The sequence below is a fragment of the Fonsecaea erecta genome (genome assembly GCF_001651985.1).
Source record: "Fonsecaea erecta strain CBS 125763 chromosome Unknown Scaff1, whole genome shotgun sequence".
Classification (NCBI taxonomy): Eukaryota; Fungi; Ascomycota; class Eurotiomycetes; order Chaetothyriales; family Herpotrichiellaceae; genus Fonsecaea; species Fonsecaea erecta.
Window position 1 is genome coordinate 1,793,259 of NW_017387244.1, and position 23,088 is coordinate 1,816,346.

At 54.4% G+C, this 23,088-nt stretch overlaps 7 protein-coding genes across 7 annotated transcripts; 3 read left to right on the plus strand and 4 right to left on the minus strand.

Moving 5' to 3' along the window:
• Positions 1-865: 865 nt before the first annotated feature.
• Positions 866-4,627, plus strand: AYL99_00630 (hypothetical protein; the record flags this gene model as incomplete). Its single annotated transcript, XM_018832146.1, has 1 exon — positions 866-4,627. The coding sequence occupies one exon, from the start codon at positions 866-868 to the stop codon at positions 4,625-4,627; it is 3,762 nt and encodes a 1,253-aa protein (XP_018698025.1).
• Positions 4,628-4,860: 233 nt separating this feature from the next.
• On the plus strand, positions 4,861-6,242 carry AYL99_00631 (hypothetical protein; the record flags this gene model as incomplete). The annotated part of the gene is made up of 3 exons (XM_018832147.1): positions 4,861-4,992; positions 5,030-5,289; positions 5,393-6,242. The coding sequence occupies 3 exons, from the start codon at positions 4,861-4,863 to the stop codon at positions 6,240-6,242; spliced, it is 1,242 nt and encodes a 413-aa protein (XP_018698026.1).
• Positions 6,243-9,915: 3,673 nt separating this feature from the next.
• Positions 9,916-11,322, minus strand: AYL99_00632 (hypothetical protein; the record flags this gene model as incomplete). The annotated part of the gene is made up of 1 exon (XM_018832148.1): positions 9,916-11,322. One exon carries the CDS (start codon positions 11,320-11,322, stop codon positions 9,916-9,918), a length of 1,407 nt encoding a protein of 468 aa, XP_018698027.1.
• A 782-nt stretch (positions 11,323-12,104) lies between these two features.
• On the plus strand, positions 12,105-14,294 carry AYL99_00633 (hypothetical protein; the record flags this gene model as incomplete). The annotated part of the gene is made up of 1 exon (XM_018832149.1): positions 12,105-14,294. One exon carries the CDS (start codon positions 12,105-12,107, stop codon positions 14,292-14,294), a length of 2,190 nt encoding a protein of 729 aa, XP_018698028.1.
• Positions 14,295-16,393: 2,099 nt separating this feature from the next.
• Positions 16,394-17,668, minus strand: AYL99_00634 (hypothetical protein; the record flags this gene model as incomplete). Its single annotated transcript, XM_018832150.1, has 1 exon — positions 16,394-17,668. The coding sequence occupies one exon, from the start codon at positions 17,666-17,668 to the stop codon at positions 16,394-16,396; it is 1,275 nt and encodes a 424-aa protein (XP_018698029.1).
• A 1,233-nt stretch (positions 17,669-18,901) lies between these two features.
• On the minus strand, positions 18,902-19,627 carry AYL99_00635 (hypothetical protein; the record flags this gene model as incomplete). The annotated part of the gene is made up of 1 exon (XM_018832151.1): positions 18,902-19,627. The coding sequence occupies one exon, from the start codon at positions 19,625-19,627 to the stop codon at positions 18,902-18,904; it is 726 nt and encodes a 241-aa protein (XP_018698030.1).
• Positions 19,628-20,164: 537 nt separating this feature from the next.
• AYL99_00636 (hypothetical protein) lies at positions 20,165-21,691 on the minus strand (the record flags this gene model as incomplete). The annotated part of the gene is made up of 6 exons (XM_018832152.1): positions 20,165-20,601; positions 20,706-20,773; positions 20,831-21,204; positions 21,279-21,346; positions 21,412-21,448; positions 21,512-21,691. The coding sequence occupies 6 exons, from the start codon at positions 21,689-21,691 to the stop codon at positions 20,165-20,167; spliced, it is 1,164 nt and encodes a 387-aa protein (XP_018698031.1).
• Positions 21,692-23,088: the final 1,397 nt, after the last annotated feature.

Below are 23,088 nucleotides of genomic sequence, written 5' to 3' on the forward strand. Positions count from 1 at the left end.
CCAGCTTGCCACTCGGGGGATTATTGTTCTCATGGGATTTGCTGCCCGCACCAAGAGCCTTGTCACAACAAATTCCATTATGTGTGAGTTTCAGCCTGGGCAGAAGGGGCGCCCATGAGCTCGAAGCGTTGGGTGCAGTACCAACGACGCGCTCTTGAATCAAAGATTTCTCATGGTGGTCGTGGTAGACGTGGTGGTGGTGGTGATGGTGCTGTTTGTTTACCAGGCCAAGACTGCGGGTAGTTTGCGGGACTGCACGTGACCACTGCTCAGAGCAGCTTTGCAGGGGTCTGAGGGGCAGATGGTGCAGGTACAAAGCTCGGCGGGCAACTGGGGCGGATTGTCGGTGGCTTGGGCTGATGCGGGTGAGTGGCAGGCATACGTAGACATCAACACCGAAATCAACAACTGCGACGAAACACCCAGTGCCCACTACCCATCAATCTAGTTACTTTCACTCCGACACAACACGCCTCATCGTGGGGAAACTATTCTCTCGCTCATTCCCATTCATCTTTTCGACGGCTATTGATCGTCTATTTCGCATTCATTGCATCTCAATAGAATTCCTTTCTACCAAATACAGCCCTCTTCCTACCGCATCCTACGAGCGTCTTACCGTCTCACCCTTCATCTGCCTATCCAGGATATCGGTTTCCTCGAGTCGAGACTCCTCCCGCTATTAATCTGGCCCCTCCACCGACACTAGAGGCGATGCCCGTCTGAGTCTCAGCTGGTGGAAGTCTCAGAATGTCACCGCCTGGGTGACGGCGGAAATCCTATTCCCAACCGTGCTCACCACCCCATCTACCTGCGCATTCAAACTTCGGAGAATGTACCATCAACAATAATTGCAGCAGAGAATATGGAGCAAGGAACAGATGCTGCTTCGATTAAACCCGTCTCGTCTCTAAGATCTCACTTCGAGGGTCTCAAGATCAACCACCCGCAGCCTGACACTCGCGGGAATATACCTGCATCTCCGCAGGCATTGAAGCCGATCGACAGGCCCAGCCCGCTGCCGCCTCAAAGAGCCTCTTTTGACCTATCGCGGCCGACATCGCCATGGGCGGGTGCTGGAGGCGGGCATACCAACTATGCAGGACCACAAACCCCCGTCAAGGGCACCGAATCACCCCCCAAACCTGGCCACCGGCGGCCCATGTCCATGCTTCTACAATCCTCCCCGCAGCTCACTCCCTCGGTCAAGATAGACTCGCCGCGGTCGCCGCCGCGCACATTCTTTGAGCGGAGCGCTTCCAGATCTCCCGAGCGGGTGGACAATACTCCGTTCGGGAAGGTGCGCGAACTCATTTCCCAACACTCGAGTCGCTCTTCGACCCCGGCACCTAGAGCGCCGAGTGTAGATCGTTCTGACATAGCGAAGAGTTTGGACACCACACATTCTGGTACTGAATCACAAGAAGACAAGCCGAAAACTGGTCCTCCCCCGGTCAATCGAGCGGACAAGCCCAAGATCCCGGCCAAGCCATCCGTGATATCGATGCCAGGTGGCAATGTGTTGAATCCGGAGCCCCGAAGACCTTCCTTTGAGGCACGAATATCACCATTCAGTACACCGCCCAGCAGTGATGAGAACTCTCCAACGCAAAGTCCCGACATTTTACCCCCATCATCCTTTGCGAAGCCCTCGGCGCCTGCAACAGCACCGACCAGAGCGATTCCCTCCCAAGTCCCTGCACCTGAGGCCATCTCCGCACGACCAAAGGATGCGCGAATGCTTGGATTCTCAAGCGCGCCGTCGGGCCCCGAAAGAAAGGACCCTAGGACTTTGGGATTCACGGCACTTGAGCCACGGCCGCCCAGTCGCGGATCGAACCTTCCATCAAGAGCAAATACTGTCTCTGAGAAGCCTACTAGAGATCCTCGTGAGCTAGGCTTATCAAATGGCAAACCAACACAGCGCCACGTTTCAGAGACCCTTCGCCACACCCCTCCACCCCCGCCTCAGGTGGCTCCCGCACAGCCTCCCCGGGCGAACACCATACGTGATGCTCGTCTGCTTGGCTTCTCTGGTGCCCAGCCATCGTCAGTGGAAAAGATTGCAGAGGAGCCACATCCTAGTCTACCCCCCCGAAGAACCGCTGAACCTCCTCCGCGACCGTCCAATGAATCCAAGAATCCAACACGGCCCGTACAAACACCAAGCCATGTCGCGACTCCGGACCGTTCGAAGAAGCCTCCGCCCACACAGCAACCCATACGAGCGCCCACCTTACCTGTAGAGCAATACTTCCCGCCGCCACCGAAACGTGCAAGCGTTGATGAGCGAGTGCTTCACCAGCCGATGCCCACTCACAGGGCTCAGACATTTGCAGGTGATTTCTCGAGGCGGCCTATGGCAAATCTGAATGCCGAAGACTCTGATGATGCAGAAGAGCCAGTTGAGGAGCCAACTACCTCTCGGTCCGAGTATCCGGACGCTACTCATACAAACCGGCGGCCTCCGTTCAGTAAAGGCAGTCTCTGGGAGATCGGCACAAAGTCAGATTCTCGACTTGCTGAAGTCTGCGGGCAATATCTGTGTACCGCTGGCTACGTGACTCGTGTGTTTGACATGTCCTCGGGAGAACAAATCATGAGCATCAACCATGGTGAAACCGTCAAGGTGACAGCCGTGGCTTTCAAACCCGCAGTCGATCTCGCCGGCGAGGGTACCAGACTCTGGCTGGGCCTGAATACTGGCGAGTTAATGGAGGTCGATGTCGCCACACACACGGTGACAACGACCAACTCGTCACACAATCGTCGAGAGATTGTGCGAATACTTCGGAATAAAAGGGACCTGTGGACAATCGATGATGAAGGGAAACTGTTTGTGTGGAAGGCCGACGAGACAGGTGTCCCCAACCTGAAATACAGCCATATCTCTCACAAACTTCCAAGGGGGCATACATGCTCAGTGGCGATCGACGGCAAACTGTGGTATGCGTCAGGCAAGGAATTGCGAATATACAAACCTGGGAATGAAAGTTCTTTCACTGCTTTGACACCACCATTGTCCCAACACGGAAATGGAGACGTTACCTGCGGAACTCATTCCCACGAGGACAAGGGGAGAGCATATTTCGGCCATATTGACGGGCGTGTATCGATTTACTCGACCAAAGACTATTCCACGATTGCAAACATCAAAGCCAGCGACTACAAGATTAATAGCCTGGCTTTTGTTGGAGGCAAATTATGGGCCGCGTTCAAAACCGGAATGGTCTACGTCTATGACACTTCCAGTTCGCCTTGGAAGACCCAGAAGGATTGGAAAGCACACGAAGGACCCGTCACCCAACTGCTCTTCGACCCGAGCAGTGTCTGGACCCTTCAACAATTGCAAGTCGTCACGATCGGACATGACAACTTTGTCAGGCTCTGGGATGCTGCCCTCGAAGATGATTGGATCGAAATGGAAATGCAGCGGCGCAGTGCCGAGTATTGTAGGTTTCGGGACGTTCGAGCTGCGGTTATCACCTGGAATGTCGGCGCGTCCACGCCCGCCGATCTGCGGGACGACTTCATTATTGAGGCGATTCACGCGTACGATCCACCCGAGATTCTGGTATTTGGATTTCAAGAAGTCGTTGATCTGGAGGATCGTACTGTGACGGCGAAGAGCATCTTTGGATTTGGCAAGAAGAAAGACACCGTCAAGACAGAACAACACCAAAGTCGCGTCTATCGAGAGTGGCGAGATTATCTCAGCAAGGTCATCAGCCGGTCCACTAGTAGTCACTATGAGTACTCAGAACTTCATCTCTCCAGCTTGATCGGGCTATTCCAGTGCGTATTTGTTCGACAGAGGGAACGGCAAAATATCCGAAACTTGCAAGCGGCCAGTGTCAAACTCGGCTTGAAAGGCCACTATGGGAACAAAGGAGCGCTCGTCACACGTTTCATACTGGATGATAGCTCGGTGTGCTTCATCAACTGCCACTTGGCAGCCGGCCAGACGCATACCTCACATCGAAACAACGACGTCGCGACGATCCTCGAAGCCGAAGCTCTGGATTCGGAACGCGACCCGGAAGTGCGCAGCTCGATTTATATTGGAGGCGGCGACGGGACTCAAATCCTCGACCACGAAATTTGCATCTTGAACGGTGACTTGAACTACCGCATTGATGCCATCCCTCGAGACGCGGTCATCAACATGATCAAGCGCAATGAACTGGACACGCTTCTGAAGAAGGATCAAATTATGCTTTCGCGCCGCCGTGTATCAGGATTCCGTCTCGCCCAGTTCGTCGAATTACCCATCACTTTCGCTCCCACATACAAATATGACGTGGGCACGGATGATTACGACACGTCCGAAAAGAAGCGCGCCCCGGCATGGTGTGACCGGCTCCTCTACCGTGGTCCAGGACGGATAGAGCAGCTGGAATACCGCCGCCATGAAGTGCGAACGAGCGATCATCGGCCTGTCAGTGGGGTATTCAGACTCACGGTGAAGACCATCGACGCCCAACGGCGGGCCAAAGTCAAGGAAGATTGCTTTGAGAAATTCACCGAGGTCCGCAGACGGATGGCGGAGAAGGCGAGTGTTGACTATTTGGTCACAGTATTGGGTGCCGCCGAGCAGGAAGCTAGACGGCTCATTACAGCCAAATGAAGTGATGATTGATGCTGGTATTCGACATGACAAAGGGTATAGGGACGGGTGACGGGGCAACAGGGAATCCCGTCACCCAGTGGCGTCGGAGAAGAACAGGATCATCTGGGCTCGTGTCACATTGTCCTAACTTTCCGCACGACAGTAGGGCCGTTGGTTGCGATGTGTGAGCCTTGTATAAAGGGAGTAGAAGCCCAACGCTAGCTATATGGCGTATTGGAAAAGCCATCATCATGTATCTGCGAGATGAGGGCCCGGATTGGGCCGCGACACATTTAGAACTGGGCGAATTCGACATCTCAGGCACCAGCCACGCCATGGCTAGATGGCCTCTCGATAAGATTGAGCTCGGTGGATGTTGCTCGGTTCGTGGGTGACTGACTGACTGCGCCTCGTTCCAAGCAATTATCCCCGCCATTGCCCGCCAACCAAACTGCACCCCTCGTTGAGATTCCTCATCTGCGTCTTTCATTTGCCGCCTATATCAACAATACCTCATTCATATTTCGACCTCATATTTTCTGCTCTTCATCTCTGTCTCTTTTCCCAGACCCGGTCCCTTCTCTCCTCGAACTGGCGGATTTCGCACCGCCTCCTGGGCCACCTCCGCCGCGGGTCCCAGAAGGCTGGAAGGCTATCTGGAATGATGAACACAAAGAATGGTACGACGGTCGGCGACGATCTTGACTGATCATCTGCTCGTCTCAACGCTTTATCAATGGTTCCCCATACTTACACTCACTGACATTGTCCCGTCTCTTTCAGGTTCTACGTCAACCTCCACACCAAAAAATCGACATGGGAGAAGCCTACAGCGCCCGCCGTCGGTCCCCATGATGATGCCCCGCCTGCAGGCGCTCCTCCATCCTACTCCGCTGGTCGGGATGCCCCTCAAGTGTCCGATGCAAAGCGTCCATTTGAGTCGAACAATCCATACAACACGAGCAGTCCGGCCGGATCCCACCACGAAACAGATGAAGAGATGGCGCGACGCCTCCAACGGGAAGAGCAGTCCCGCGGCGCGGCCGAGTCGTACTACAACTCCGGCAGCAGCGTCAGTCCCAATCCCCCGGGCATTCATGGCGGCTACCCCGGCTCTCCCACGTCCCCGTCGAACCAGCTACCTCCGCGACCAGACAGCGCTGGCAAATCCCGGGGTCTCTTTGGGAAGTTACTGGGCAAGTCAAGCAGCAGCAACAGCTCGCCACTTCCGCAACAAGCACGTCCCGGCTCCGGGTACCCTCCCCCGCCGATGGGCTATAACCCAGGCTACTCGCCCGGGCCCCCAGGTCCAGGCTACGGTGGTCCTCCCGGTCCTGGATATGGCTATGGACCACCGCAGGGTTACGGCGGATACGGACCTCCTGGCCCTGGTTACGGCCCTGGTCCGGGGTACGGTGGCTATGGAGGATATCAACAAGCTCCGCCTAAACGATCTGGCCTTGGTGCAGGAGGGGCCGCAGCACTAGGTCTCGGTGGTGGTCTGCTTGGTGGTGCGCTGCTCGCGGATGCTTTCAACGACGGGTCGCAAGATGCCTATCAGGAAGGTTATCAAGATGGCGCAGACAACGGGGGTGACGGTGGTGGTGATGGCGGCGACGGTGGAGACTTTTAAAACAAGATCTCTCGCTCTCTTCCTCTGTGTGCTGCGGTGGTTGCACAAACTAGCGATGAATGAATGCTGGCTTAAAGACGTTATTCAGAGTATGTGACACTTCCATGAGTGACCAGCCTGTCCTCAGGGCGCGAGGGACACGGCAAGACTTGAGGGGAATCCATAGGCGCAAGAATGAATTTACGATCGAGGCATACAACGCATGGAAAACAACAGCCCGGATTTGAAGAAAGAAATACGTTTCGAAACTGTTTACTACCAGAGCGATTCTGGCTGAAGCAAGCAAGCAAGAAAAGCGCTGGGGCCATGGTAGAGGTCGATTCCTTAGATATATGACCACAATGGACACGATCGAGCCGTGTATCTATCCCACGGGGTCTGAGATTGAGTCAGTGCGTACGAACCGCCCAGACCACCGGGAAAATGTTAATAATATCGTGTGTAATAAACTCCGAGTGCTCTTCACCTCAACAACCCAAGCAACCAAGATTGAATGACATTCAGCAACTCATTGCCCCTTCCGTCTACCCAGATCCGAGCAGCGACAGCGACATCGAGCGTTAAGAAAGCGCTTCTGCTCCTCCTCAACAGATAGAGAGTTCCAAGGACAAACACCGCCATCGTTCTTCCGGATCCTCGACCACCCGACGCTACGGCCGACGAAGGCGTGGAAGCCACACTCACGCTTGGTACGCAGCCCACAGACATCAGTGGATGGGAAATGAAGAATCCTCAGCAAAGCTCTCTCACGGTGAAGAATGCAGGGTGGTAACCTGATGGAAGAGTTGTATGTTCATTGGGAACTCGATTACTGAGCAGACAGCCTTTATGAAATGGGCTTCCTGCGTGCCTTCCTGACGAAAGCGCGGCAGAGACAACCCAAGTCGCCGTAACTGCGTCCCGCGCCTTTCAGCCTGGAACCTCCCCGTGTCGTTGTCGCTCGTTTTCAATGAACGTCGGACGAACCAAGCCGAGGCTAACGAGCGAAGCAATTGGGGTTCTCACGGATATACACTCACACAGCCTGGCCACTTTCTCAGAATCGATCAACGAGCTGCTGAGCTTCACGAAGCCTGATCATGTCAATGCAGATAGGTGCTAGACTTGCCAGCACACATCATCGACGTCGACGCAGCTACTCGAGTCTTGAAACGACGAACGGCAAGATGTGCGAATCAGCGACTCTGGACAGTGTTTGTCGGGGATCAAATTCTACGATGCCCATGTTGATTTGCCGGTTGTCGTGCGCCAGGAGGATTCAACCCTGGCTCAACTGGTCAGCACAAGTTGAGATATACCTTTCGTGCTGCAAATCGCGAGCCGACTGAAGATAACAAAAACCATGTCATCAGCTGGTGCCAGTGCAGCTCATGCAGCTTTTCGTGGGCACTCGTATGGTGGAAGTTTCCGACCTGTGGGACAACGTTGATTTGGCTCGTTCGGTTGCGAATAGTGACGACTATTCTTCACCAGGGACAAGTTTTGAGTTGACGAATTCTGCTGTATCGGGAGGCAACTTTCTTCCCACGAATACCAATCACCAATTGGGCGCGCGAAACCTGTGCCAATTAGGAGCTGTGTCCAGGCATAAACCGAAGCAAAACCCTTCTCGCAGTTTACAGGGCATAGCGCATCTGCATCAGACTGCGGTTGGCTTCGGCCGAAGGCAGATAATCATCTGATACAATCTCCTCTCCGAGGCCATATCCTCCAACACAGAGACAACGGATGAGCACTCAGGGTCAGACACTTGCTTCAGCGCTTCTTGTGGTATTCCAGAACCCCTAGGTGGTGGAGCTCAGTTGTCTAGTCGATCTGCACTGTGAGCCTCGTAAGTTGGGCTCCTGAAGGAAAGATCGACCCAGCTCCACGCGAGACGAAATTCACAGCATGGAATTTCTTCCAGACATCAGCTATGCCAAGAGCAGTACATTGCAAAGCATTTGTCACTGCGTGTCGCTGGCCTGATGAACTCTACACGTGAATTAGCTGTTCTACCCTTCGTTCCGGAAACCCTTCAGAGACAAGCGCACACTATGAATACTCATCAGGGTTGCAAAATGGAACCCACAGCGAACTCCCTGGAGCGGAAAATGGTCCATGTTCCCCTCTCGGGAACGAGCTACCTCAACCGACGGAAACCCTCAACTGGCACCTTGCAAAAGAACAACCCTTTTCGATTTTCTAGAAGCCCGAGAAATCCTTCTGATCCCCGAAGTCAGTCCACCATTTCCCCGGCCAAGAAACTGTACGCGATGCCTTGAACGAGGGATTCGGGGTCGCGGGCTGCTATTGGCACGCGAAGCGTTGATGAGGCTGAGTCAGAAGTTTGACAACTGTCTGAAACTTGTGGAGCTGACGGCTGGGACGGCCGCTCTGGCTTCGTTCCTCAACTGAACTTCATTTTCTTGGCCTAACGAGGCTTTCTGGATCGGATAATATTGGACATCATAGCCGTCTGAGAGGGGATGGTGGTGTTGTGGAGACGGCGGTGTGATGCGTCGGATCAGACGACAGACTGAGCAGCACGCAACTAAAATCAGTTTTCGCACCGTTGTGCACGATACAGACGAATACCGACATTCCGAAAAGAGCAAATCACAACTGAGATGATGTCCTTCAAGGGCACTTTCTGCACAAACCCTCCTTGGTGAAACCCCACTGACTCAGCCTGACGAGAAGGAAACCTGGGGAACCGCTTTTTGGATTCGGGCTTAGTCATGAGCGTATCGGCCTTCGCCTTTCTCTTCCGCTGCTTAATATCCAGGGGATCTTGTCTGGGCGTGGCGGCACAATACTCACACGAGCAACACGGAGGGTTATCGTGATGGGAACGATGAACGCCCTGCGTCAGCCTCGTCAGTATCATTGGAAGTCCGGATCCGAGGACCCGTCATATTTCACTGGGATCAACGCTCCCTTTAGCGGCCCGAAAGAGGAAATTGGGATGTCCCAGGAGATTTGTCCATCGAAGTATCCCCCCTGGTCTGGTCTGTCCTGCCCTGGTCTTCCCTCTTCCCGCTTCCCTGGGCAAGCAACCTGGCGAGAAAGCACGCACAGCAGACACGACGCATGCCACCAAAAATGCACCACTGTACATCTTTGATGCGCGGTGTGCTTGTAAACAAGATATCCAAATACGGAAAAGGGGGTTAGATGATTATTATTGGTTCTGCATTGGTCCATGAGTTTCCCGGCTTTTTCATCAGCGGCAGGAAACAGAGTGTGCTCGTAAATAGGTAAGCAGGTACTGTGTCACCTTGTAGTCTCCTCTCATGGCTGTGTCGTGTCCTTTGGTCCCTGTATACCCGTTCATTTGTATTTTTCGTTTCCCATCAAGACATGGGAACTGGGCTTTTCTCTCTCGGTTGTTTCTGCCGGGAGGGTTTTTATCCGGTGTGCCCTGGTGGGTTCAATCATCGAACGTTCATGCAGCCGGTGACCAACTGTTACCGAACCACCTGCCATTCCCTGTCCCGCTTCGGCAAGGCTGCCAGGCCACCCAACCCCTGTATGTCTACGCGAGCGCAGATCGGTGGATATGCTTGCTGGTTCCCTAAGCACCAAAAGAGGAGAGACGCGAAAAGGAAAAGAAAAGTCAAGGAGGACAGGGAATATGGTGCTGGTGCTCTCAAACTCGAGTCACCGTCACACATCATTTCTCTTCCCACCATCAGGAGGACAGGGGCATAGTGCCCTCAGTGGTCTGCAGAGCCTTCTCCATAATCTCAAGGCCCTGGTCGAGCTGTTCCTTCGTGATGACGATGGGCGGCGCGATCCTGAACACGCCGCCAAAGCTCGAGTGGCTGCTCAGGTTGGCCCAAAGGCCCAGCTCGTACATCTTGTGCGAGATGCTGCGGGCCAGCTCGATCGAGGGCGACTTCTTCTCGCGGTCGCCCACGATCTCGACGCCCGCCATGAGCCCGCGGCCGCGCACGTCGCCGATGCAGCCGTAGCGGGACTGGAGGCGCCGTAGGCCCGCCTGGAGGTGGAGGCCCATGGCACGTGAGTTGGCGACAAGGTTGTCGCGCAGCACGATCTCGAGAACCTTGTCACCCACAGCCGCGGGCAGCGGGTCGTTCACGTGCGTGGTGTAAAAGCAGAAGTCGCGCTCAGTGCACACGCGCTCGATCTCGGCGCTCATGACCACGGCGCTCAGTGGCAGCCCGTTGCCCAGCGTCTTGCTGAGGGTCAGGATGTCCGGGACGACGTCTTCGTGTTCGATGGCGAACAGGTCGCCGCACCGACCGACGCCCGTCTGAGCTTCGTCTACGATGAGCAGCATGCCCCGCTTTTCGCAGTGCTTCTTGAGCGCCTTCAAGTATCCCGGCGGCAGCACGTGCATGCCTGCCGACGACTGGATGCATTCAACGATACAGGCGGCCAGGGATCCACAAGAGGCCCGGTCGATCAGCTCCCAGCCGTAGTTGAGTTCGGTTTCCCAGTCGTAGGATCCGTCCGGGTTGCGGAAAATGGAGCGGTAGGAATTGGGTGGCGGAAGCATGTGCATGCCTGGCATCAAGGGTCCCTGGCCCTTGCGACCGAAGTGATATTGAGTTCCCAACGCCTGTGCAGTGACGCCATGCCAGCTGGCTCCCAGGCCGACAATTTCGAACTTCCCCGTGTAGACCTTGGCCATCTTGATGGCGGCCTCATTGGATTCACCCCCGGTGGAGAGGAAGAAAGCCTTATCTAACCCGTTTGGTAGAACCGACGTGAGCCGCCGGGCCAGGTTGATGACTGGGGGCGACAGCATGCCAGAGAATAAATGGTCCAAATTCGCGGCGTGGTTGTGGATCGTGGAGACAATCTCTGGGTGGCCGTGCCCTACGAGACAGGACATTTGGCCAGACGTCCAGTCCATGACCTGGTGGCCGCTGGCCGTGTAGACGTATAGTCCTTTGCTGCCGGTGATGATGTCCTTCTCGAATTTGGTGCCATAGTTGGCCAAGCAGGCGTTTGCCGTCTCCTGGAGTTCACTCTCCTTGACATCGGTGTAGATGTTGGGTCGGTCCTCAGATTTGGCATGCACCTGGCTGCTGGAGGGTGGCTGGACACCGTCCTCGATCATGGGAGCCATGGTTCCGTATAGAATAGGGTTCGTTCCCGCTGGTGCACCCGATCCCGCAACGGCCGAAAGCACTGACAAAGACTGCAGGAAATGGGGCTGGGCCAAGTTCTCCTTTGGAAATTACGGAACTGGTAGTCACAGACGCCTCTGCTCAACTGGGCAATTTCCATCAGGTAACAAGGGAACTGATATACACGAGTGACGGTGGGTCTTCCGTCGGGAAACTCGCGTGGTTTGTGGTGCATTGTTGGGGTCGACTTTGCCCGGAGGGGGAGGGCAGGACGGGAAATGCGAACGGTGACTGGACACAGCCCTCGTCTCCATCGTGAAACTCTGCCTCTCATTTGAGCAAACGTATAGGCATGGCGGAGCCTGGTGTAGACGGCGTGAACGTGCCCCCCCTGATAAGTGTTTTCTGGTCGGTAACAGGTCGCCCGGGAACGAGGATTTGCGGACGATTTCACAGTGGCAGAATCGCAAGGATCACATTCGGGGTGGCGATCTGCAATCACAAGGACCAAACCATTAGCCAAGACAGGGTCTTGTTGAGGCGCCGGAAGATGTGGTGGTACAATCCTTAGGGAGAAGGACGAGAGCAGCACCACCACTACCACCACCACCACCGCCACCACTAACCACCCATTGATATATGACGGCGTGCCACTACCACGGCCACTGGTGGTTGCGGACACACACACTGTTTTTTATCTCTGGCCCCGAGAACAATGAAAGACAGCCCAAGAGAATATTAGTTCGGGGCGTGGGTTCGCGTCAGGTCTGCAGTCAGCACCATGGCCCAGATGGAGTCTAGTAGTGGCAGCTCAAGCAGCTGCGGCGGAGGAGGAAACAACAAGCGCAAAGCAGAGTCACGTGGCGACGTTGCAGCAGACACCGCCGGTGCACGTGACCGGCCCGCTTCGTCCCTTACTGCTTCTGCTTCGCCTCAACCTCCAACGCTGACACCGTCCGAGTCCACCTCCCCATCATCGCCCGCAACGAGCCCTGTGTCCCCTGGCACGTTGTCGTCGTTCACATCAATCCCGGTACTGGCTGAGGCTCTTCTCCAGGACTACAACAACACCACCACCACCACCGGCCATCCGTCCGTCACCTCCGCCGCCATGAAGACCGCCCGTCCCTATCGTTCCCACAAATATCCCGCCTGTGCTCGCTGCCACAAACGACGGTCTCGATGTACCATCGAAATCCCCGGCCAGGCATGCTTACTATGTCGGATGCATGGCGTGCCCTGCTCTTCCGCCACGGCCAAGAAAGACGACCGTGTGACTCCCAAGGTCGGCTTCGTCCATCGCTCGTTGATCGCCGACGATAAGTCTATGGAAGGCTTTTCTCACATCGTCGGCCCGGTGGTCGCACGTGACACTCAAGTTCTCGACCAGTATCTACCCCAGACCAACGGTGCTCCGGGTCATGTTCCTATCCAGCCGAGTCTCGGGAGACGAGAGTCGCAAAAGGCCATCTACCATGTGCCGATCCCGCCCCGGAGACCCAGCCCGACGGACTGCAATTGCGCCAGGAACATGCCGGGCGAATTGTTGGAACAAGTCGACCCGTTCCTCGATAAACTCTTGGCTAACTATTACGAACACTTCCATCCCTGCTATCCGGTCACCGACGAAGAATGTGTCATGTCGCGGCTGAAGGACCGAAGTCAATTGCCTCAGACGTTCTTCGTCAACACAATAGCCTATGCCCTGTTCTATTGGGATACTTCGCCGGCATTGGCGGGATATGCCCGACCCGACCAGGATTTCGCCTGGCAGACGGCAGTGGCGGCTAACACCGCCGACATACAGAAAGGCGATTTGGCGACCATCATCTCCACGTGCATCGACATCTCTGGACGGCCCTCTCGGTGCTTGGTGAAAAACGTGGCGGAGGTCGCGCGGGCGGTCGCCCTGTCGCACGCGATCGGTCTGAATCACGATTGTAGTGAGTGGAAGATCGGTGACATGGAAAAGAAACTCCGATGGAAAGCCTGGTGGGGAGTGGTGATCCAGGACCGATGGTTCAATTTCGCCCAAGGGACGCCTCCCTATATCTCGAAGGGCCATTATGACGTCCCCCTTCCAACGGTGGAGCTGCTCACTCAGGGCAGGGGCGGATCTGTCAAACACGTTCGTGCCGCCGAAGTTTACATTCACCTGTGTCGGCTGACGGAAATCGTTGGGGATGTCCTCCCACTCATCTACCACATCCGGTCGGGAAACGACAGCATTGCCGCTGAGCAAACTTCGAGATCAGAAATCGAACTCAACCGCTGGATGGAAAGCCGTCCGAGTTGGCTGAATCTGAGCGACTTCAACAATCGGCCGCCCGTGCCGGGTCTGGTCAACCTGCAGCTTTCGTATCTCTCGGTCCGCATGCTTCTGCGACGCATAGCCTGGCACGAGATCAGCCAACGAGAGAGCGATCCTGCCTCATCGTGGCTGCTTGGCTGTCAGGCTGCGGCAGAGGATATCGTTCGCTTTGTCACTTCGTTGCACAAGCAGGACTTGATAGGCTTCTGGCTACCCTACAATGCTCATCACTTCACGTCAGCGGTGACTCTACTTCTCCGCTGTGCGCTCCAGACCAGCTACTCGAATGTCCGGACACAGTGCATGGGAAGCGCCCGGACCCTCGTGGACTGCCTGAGGAAATTCCACGAAGAACATCAATGGGACCTGGCAGAGACGGCCCTGTCGCAGAGTGAGACGGTGCTGAAGCGCATCGAGGACTCGCTACCGAAGGCGCCGATGGTGGGGACTCCTAATTTGCCCCCCGTGTCGATGCGAGTCGAACCAAGCGACAGGCGTGGCTATGCGGATGAGGACATGCTCGGGGATCCGCTGCCGGATGACGGCTTCATCACGCAACAAGGCCAAGGCTCGATCGAGGAGTTGTTCCCGGAGATCTTCTCGGATTTCACAGACACTGCCTTGTTCGCGAGCTCGATCCATAATGAATACACCGATTGACGCACGCCAACCTTGGATACTGATCAATTGGTGCAGTCGAGATATGTGCAGAAAATTTCTGGACAAGTCACGATCGCACAAGAAGGCTCTCTCTCTTTTCTTCACTCAGCCTCACGACATTGAGAGGGACATATTTGCGACACTTACTCCATTAGCTTACTCCAGTCCAAATCTCAATAAGTCACATAGATGTCGGAGATTAGCTCAATCAGTTGTGTCGTAAGAAACCAGCGGATAGCGACTGCTGATCAGCAGCACCTTCAGTCACTCAGCGTACCGAGAGCATCCCCAGCAACAAGCGACGGCAACTGGACGGAATAGCTTTCTCCGGAGACATTCCTACAGGCTTTGAATGAACTACCCAGGGACCGGTCCTGAGCTCCATCAACCAGGGCGGGGTGATTCACTGGCGATTATCAAGGTGATGACCGCGCGGGCTCCTCATACATCACGCACGCATTGAGGGCAAAGACAGTGTAGCTGAGACAACGACAAAAGCATTAGCCGGGCAGCAGGGCTGGATACCGAAGGACATGGATCTCCATCAGCACATACTGCTGTCGATCCAGAGGGCCACAAGGGCATTTCACGGTTTTGCAAAGGCACCATTCTGGGCAAGGAGGTTCCCTGCAAATGAACGGGGCGTTCGACTTGGCTAAATCAGCCTGGAGAAGGAAGATACGACAGAGCTAGAATTGCATGGAATGGCAGCATAGCATATATGAGTATGATAGCATTGAAGGGGTGGGGTGTTTGGGTTGGGGGGGCAACGGTACAGGCAGGCTATATAGCATAAGTGTATTATAGCACCAAGCATTCAGGGTGAGAGAGAGAGTGAGAAAGAGGCATATAAGAGAATCACAGTCAATGTCCGCTTTTCAATTAGTCAAGTCAGTCAGCAGCAGCAGCAGCCGCCGCCACCACCACCTTCCTTTCTACTTCTCTTCTCCCCTCAACCAGCCCGGCCCCGTGTGGACGCTGGTGCGCCACAAGAATAGACAGACGGATATACGCACCCACCCAGCCGATGGACCCTTGAATGAAAGAAGAGATTGCCTGGATACTATACATCGAGTTACGAGTACGACTGACTATCAGTACCCAATGCCGGAGCGAGGATCTGGCGCTGTGTGTGTGTGTGTGTGGTTTAGACATCGGATGGCGCCGCGTCTGATGCATGCGGGAGGGGAGAAGGGGATGAAGATCAAGGCAAGGAAGGGGGTTGGTACATAGGTAAAGCAGGCAAGCAGGCAAGCAGGCAAGCAAGCAAGCAAGCAAACTGAGCAAGCAGTCATTACGGTACATACATGGATACCTCAGGCTATACACAACAGGTACGAGCTAATATTAATACGGACCTCGTACTCGGCTGGAGACTCGGCGAGTCGGATAACATAATTATTATTGGGCGGCCAAACGAGCTGATTAGTCGTTCAATTCCATAGTTCCGACCATTCGGTTGCCGACAACATAAGATTACTCGGTCCTCCCAAACTGCCTACTCCGTACCTACGTCGCCACATAATATGTATCAAAGGCGGGGTATGTACAGACAGGCAGGGGTGCTGGGGATACCACTACACTAGGCTAGTGAGGCCATCATAACAAGCGCTCACCTGCCTGCCTGCATAGGGTAATTGCCGGAAGGGGAACGCGGGGGGTGTTCTCTTCTTTTTTCTTTCCTTCTGGACACATAATTCCTTGCCTGCCTAGAAGATCTAGAGCACCTAGAGCGCCTACTAGAAGGAGATATTGTTCCGGTCCTCCAGGTGCACGAACCTACGTACTGTAGCAGGTGTGCATTGTTGGGGCAGGGCGGAATCTTCATTGATATTCGTTAAGAGCGGTTGATTGACTTCCTTCCAGTAGTCTGTAATTCGATCCAGTCGACCGAACGACCGACATACCGTATCCTCGCATTTGTAAGCTTCGTTCCATCCTCGAGGTCGGTCCAGTCCCCCAAGTCACAGCACCTATTTCTGCTACTTAGGAGAAGGAAAAAGGATAGATTGAGACAGACAGACAGACAGACAACTCTGCCTTCCCAGTTGATAGACCTCAGCGAACAGAGAAATCCAAAACAGAAGTCACCAAGCTGCTCACAACTTGGGTCTGTAATTCCTCTTCTCGGGATCCACTCCATCATTGCTGACCCCGTGTCCGTAGGCGACCCTCTCCAGCTCATCAAATAACCTCATAACTGTAGGGTTTAAGAAGGGCAGGATGCTCGTGCAAATCATCCCGGCGATGCCAGTCGTCGGATCGATCCAGTAGTACAAATTCCCGAGGCCAGCCCAGGCGCCCGACCCGGCTTTGCGACCGTGGGGCAAATCGTCCGTGTTGATGAGCAACCCCGCCGACCAGCCCCGTTTCTCGGGCGGGATGGAAGGCAAGAAGGACCCCTCAAGTGAGGCTTGCGGAATGCTAGCTCCAACTTCCCCAATGCCAGACTTGTCGACGTCTGGACCAATGAGGTCTTTGAAAAGCATGGTTTGGACCGTCTCAGGTTTCAGAATCGAGTTGCCCGTGGTAGGTGAGGTGCCTTGGTTCAGTAGCGCCGCCAGTAATTTCGCGTAGTCATTCATTGTCGAGTAGATGAATCCTCCACCGCCCCAGACCCTAGGGTTTTCGTTATGCTTTGCGTCTGGAACTCCTACGAGCCCCACTCCATCGGGCATATCGAAGTGGACGATAGAGATGCCCTTTTTCCCCGGCGGAAGTTTACCACCTGTTTCACTCATGCCCAAGGGTTTGCAGATGTGTTCGGCGATATAGTCGGGCAGGGACTGGCCAGAGACTTCCTGGACAACGAAGCCAAGCCAGTCAATGCTGACGCCATAGACATATTTGGTGCCCGGGTCGGCGACCAACGGAGTTTCATAGTCCTCCCAGTCACTGATCCCGTGATATTGCATGGGGGCGCGACCCGTGGCCACGCGGTATGCGAGTGTTCCGTGGTCAAAGAAATCGTACGAAAAGCCCGACGTGTGGGTCAAGAGCTGCAGAATGGTAGGTTTTGACGCTGGCGAGCGCAAGACGGGCTCGGGTTTGCCATCTGCATCTGTCTTGACGGACTCGAGCACCGGAATCTTCGAAATCCGCGGGACATATTTCTCTACCAGATCTGAGAGGGAGATTTTGCCTTGTTCGACCAGTTGCAGCGCAGCAATTACGGTCAGAAGTTTGGTGCATGAAAACATTGCCATCGTGGTGTCGGCGTCGAAAGGGGCGGCATCGGGATCTTGGAGATGAGTCGTACCGGCGGTCTCTTTGAGCAGGAAGTTGCCCTTGGAGTCGACGATGAAGCACCCTACACCCGGGACCTTCTTGTCCTTGACGGCAGCTTCCAGAATTGGTCTGATTTGGGCCTCCATGGCTTGAATCCAGCTGTTGACAGTTCTTTTGGTCTGCGGCGATGACCAGGCGAGGTGTAGAGCGAGCCAGCAGAAGGGCTTCCACAGCCCACCTACTGTAGATATAGAAGAACCTAAGCTTCGCACAATGCGGAATTAGGAGCGCCTGGTGGAGTCGGGGAAGAACCTCTGGAATGAGGAGAAGCGAGGGGTAATGGATGAACGAGACGAGAGTTGCAGGGGCAACCGGAGGCGGGAAGCCCTGATACTTTATCTTTCAGGCCGTGCGCCGTCGGTCCTTGACCACACCGTCTGTCCGAATCCTCAAGCGAGTCAAGCGAGCAGAATCTGACATCTGGCGGCGGTAACGGTCGCAACAAGGAACGAGGCCATTATGAGCCAGATAACTCGTATTCACTGGGGGGCCCAACGTAGAAGGACTCGTGAGCGGCCGATCAAGGGCCTGGCCGAGCTCCTGCGTGAGGTGCCAAGATCATCTGAGAACACAGCTGTGGGCCATGAAGGATTGAGTACCTCGAGTAGGCAGGCTTCTGTAGTGGTCCATCAGGCAGGAAATGCGTGTCGAAGACTGAGGATACAAGTCACCGTAACCAAATGTACATACTCGGTATGGCTCGAAAGTGGATTTCGTCCCCTTTGCTGGATCGGACCTATGATTTGCTAGTCGTTTAGTAGTTCCCAATCATATCTCGCAGCCTGTTCGCACAAATCCTTCGCAAGTTTTCGCATTCATGGTCCCTGTCATCAGCAGGGTTGCTCGGTCACGCGTAGTCTGGGCCATTTCGGCCGTACACCGGTTTTAATGGTTGCTCCCAAGTGGGATATTACTGTATGAAGCCAGCTCTGCGTCTTATGGAATTCACGCGGTTGGTAGCAGCAGGGTTCAACATCAGGTCCGATTTGGCGGGGTCGTGCCGGGGGCGGTGGAGAGCCGAAGGGAGGCCTCATGATAGGATATCTGCTCCGGGAGCCTCGTGTTCCTCCGCTGACTGTTCGAGAAGAATGAGAAGTACACACTGCACATTCGATGCTGAAGGGCTGGTTTCTGGTCCTCAGATGTCTGGGGCTAATCTCGATGGGTGGCTGACTGCACAATTGGATAAGGCGCAAAACTTTGAGGGGCAGCAGAAGTCCTAGGTTGTTTGAGAGCCATATCCATTTATCGCGTACAAAATATTCCACAGTGCCAGTGCGACAGGAGTTCAGACACCAGGACGGCTAAGAGGGCATTGTCTATCGCTTCCTTTCGCGGATGCTCTCCGGGCTTCGGTCCGTGCCCGTACTTTTGCCAGTCCCCGCCAGGTAGCCTGCGAGATCAAAGTTCTCTGCAGCAGACCCAGAGCCTCCGCCTTGCATGGCACGGGTGAGACCGCCCATAGGGCCCTTTTTCTGCATTTCTTCGTATTCAGCGCGCATTTCGGGGTCCATGTTCTCCAACAGCTTCGGCATTCCAAATGTGAAAGCGAGGGCCACGACCGCCATGAGGATCATAGGGTTCTTCAGCAGGCTCAAAGGGTTGAAGCCCTGGCGCTGTTCATAAAAGTTCTTCCTCGTCAGGATCTTGGCCGACATGTCCAATTGCTCGGTCGGGGCGGCCACCAGAGCGACTCCTCGATCGTCCCATCGTGTCCCGCGGTATGTTTCCCAGGCTCCTGCAATGACAGTGCCGGCCGAGTCGGAGGAGGGGGAGATATCGATCCTGTAGGGTGCGAAGACATAGTCGTGGCTGTAGATGTCGAGTAGATGTGCTCCGGTGGTGGAGATCTCTGGGAACTCAAAGTAATTGCCCTTCCGCAGGACAGCCCTGATGGGTTCTCCAGAGCCTGAAGTTAGGACGGCATGCGTCGAAGCGGGCAGGACATTAGGATTGGGAAGGATATTCGAGGGCATGACCGAGACGCGGAGCGAGGCAGCCAGCACAGGGCCAAGAAAGCAGTAGAGAGCGAGTAATGACAACATTGTGGCAGTTATTTCTTCAATTTGGTAACAGGGCTAAGCGGCTGTCAAAACGACAAGAGTGAAGCGAACACAACAGAAGCGAAGCCCAGAGTTGTTGAGCAATAGCTCAGTGGGAAACAGAAAGCATGTCGTGCCGCTTTAAATCACGGAGCGGAAGCATTAAAGCAGCAACTATGGATTCTCGGTCCACCGACACTTCACCTCAAGTAGTAGTGGCCACTTGAGAGCCCCATTGCGCCCACGCAGCAGCTCTAGATAACAATACAGATGATCACCGAGCAGTCAAACAGTCAGCTCTGTCGCTATTGCTTCTCTCTCCTCCCTACCATACATGTCTTCATCATCATGGCCTCTGAGCTCTTGATATCTGGTATCTCTCCCGCCTGAAACAAGACAACTAATCAAAAGACAACGGCCGCCCCTATTATAAGCACCAACGCTCAAATCCAATATCGAGCACTTGCCCGGGTTTGTATGTAGCGGCAGACAAGCTGAAAGTCTCATACGTGACCAAAGAGCCCACCGTCTACGCGCCGTCTAAACGGGCTGCAAATATGAGACCTCGACCTCAGTCTGTTTCCTAATTTCATCTCGGCGCTTGGGTCTGTATGTATCTGCTCCAGTTTTTGCCATATCTTGCAGCATGACAACCTCGTCGCTGTTTGACTCGCTGATGGGATATGCCTTGGACTCACCACTGCTAATGATGGTCGTGGAAAACCCCTTGGTGGGAGAGGCAGGATTAGGAAACGACGAGACTCTCCCTTTGACAGATGATGATCCATGATAGGTGTCGGAAAGCGGGTATGTTCCAGACCTCGAACGGTAATTGGTCGATGGGTGATTATAGGACGAGCCGCGGAATATTCGTGGGAAGAATCTAGTAATCGTTGCCTTCAGTGGTGGAATGCAGGTGCAAATGATGGACGTGTTCACTTCGACGCCGAGCCAAAGGTTATTCTGAGCCTGGTAGTCTGCAAGATAGGGTCAACTCTGGGGTTCAACTTGTTCTTATCGTTATTGCAGGCGAGGGCGTATCGGATCAATGCATGTATTCAGGGTAGAGGAGGTTGCTTACATGTGCTGTCCTTTGCTGTTGCTGCTGGGCCAAGTGTGCCAATACGAACCGCGCAAGTTGCAATAATACTAAAGATGTGTCAGTCGCGGTCGCGGAAGATGGAATCCAAGGCAAATATGCCTTACAAGAACCCCAGACTGAATAGCAGAGCCAGTCCAAACTTCTGGGCCTTGGGCAGTTTGAGAGATTGAATTTGAGCAACAGGTAGCAATATGATCATGACGTCCGTGGCGATGTTGATCGACGAGCTAGAGTACCATATGCCGGGAGTCCAGATACACTTTCCGGGCAACGTGGGGGTCCATGCCTTCTGGATAGGGTGACACGCGAAAATTGTTGGAAAAATCGTCCCAATGGCAGTGCCGACGCATATGAACATGACAATGTAAGCGGCGATTCGGAAGCCGCGAGAAGAGAAGATGCGTAGATAGAGGAAGAGCATCGACAGTTTCGCAAAAAGAGCGGCAGCCTTGTATAGGACTTGGCAGGCCAGGAAGTACTTTTGGAGCAGTTAGGATATGCTCAATCTGTTCTCGGATCGTTCTTCCAGAGTAACGATTGGCTACAACTCACTTTCCAAGCTTGCAGAATATGTTCCTCGCTAACTGTGGCTTGGTGAAGACCGAAGCCATTCTTTGTTTCTGTCAAGATTGTTCTGTCAGCTTCCACATTTCAAGTGGGTGACGGACGACAGTGCCGAACGTACCTCCGTGAAATAGACCGGTCATAGTAATTGCGATCAGCTGTTGACGGCCGGTTAGAGAGCAAGAATAACCAGGTGAGCCAGGAGACGTCAAACTACTTACCAGGGCCATGAGGACACACCAGTCGTCCACACCAAGCATGTGGTTGATCGCAATGCGCGTCCAAAATCGTGCGATGACTAGGACTCCGGCCACGACCACCAGAGCGATATTGACCGTCACCACAGTGTCACCTCGGGGATTAGGGACGTGGTCGTCAACAGCGTCTCGTTTGAGCAGCATTGTTGCCATCGACAATCTTTCGAGTACTGGGAACTCGAGAGGCCTGTAACCTGGAAAGTGCTCGTGGGAGGGACGGATTCAAAGTCGTAGAGGGGAGGCATCGGCTACCGCCATATATGATGCTCAAATACGAGCTCTCTGGGAAGGCCGTGGCCAGGTTTCCAAGCCTCGCTTTCAGGTGCCGTGTCCTGGGCAGACCAAGACAAATAGCAAAACCCCGGCGCCTTTCACAGACCCCTGGTCGGTTGCCACTAAGAGCCCGTCCCAATAACGCGGACGAGAGCATACTCGAACGGTCAGCAGTGGACTGACTCGAGGCACTGAGGTGAGGCTGGGGTATGGCCGTGAGCGTGTTTTAGTCCTATCCCTAGCATTTTTCCAGAACCTCCGCCAGGCACTCTGCCAAATGTGCACGGTGATTTGAGCTTTGGATTTTGGACAAGGTTGCCGTTGGCTGGGCTTTGTTGGTCGAAGTTGAACAGCTGCAAGGGGAGAACCAGACCTGTAACTAAATGACTAGGACTGCGTGGCTGCAGGAACGATCTTCCCTTAGCTTCCTTGACATTGCCCGCTTTCGGCAAAGAGAAACGGCAAACCCATGATGCTGTATGAAGAGGCGATCATGAAGAGGCCGTGGCGCAGCGAGCATTGCTTTACACCCGTCATTTCCGAGTGACGATGTAGGCTGCCGAATGCTTCTTCTCTCAAGGGATGTCGAGTCTCCTCCGACTCGAGGTTGTCTCGCTCTCCTGCATGAACACTAGCTTCTCGAAGCTCATGGAGACGACTAGACTTGAGTAGTGGGACAGCCGTTGACCATGGTGGGGATATGCTCGCTTATTTACATAAATGAGCCGCAGCGAGGTCGGTCGCCACTGTACAAGTAAGGGTGCACAGCCTGATCGTTTGGAAACATATGGAGCGCAGCGTAGAAGGAGCTTTGCTGAATCGTCATGCGCAGGAAATGAGCAATCTGCCGCTTGAACTGGCAGCTGTTACGGCCCCCAGGCCTGCCACCAGCTTCGGGATCTGGCAGCAAGGGATGGAAGGGCATGGCCTTTTCCCGCTGAGTGGGTGTATGCCGACTGATGGCGGGTGGTTTCGACGAAAGGTGAATAATCTCACGCGAATTTTGTGAATACGAGGCTCCTAGCAATAGAACGGTGTCTAGTGTCGGGGCGAGCGTCCCGGTACTCGTCGCAACTCGGTGCAGTCGAACAATTGGAGGCACAATGAGACAAACTTTGTGCTAATCCAAGTGGCTGAATTTAAGGAGCGATTAGTACCACGAAGCCGTGGATAGGGTTGTTTGACGAACTGTCGCCAGACACAATTTGAAGCGACTGGGTATTTTAGTCAAATGTGTCAGGGCAGCCTCTTTCCACGTGTAGCATGGA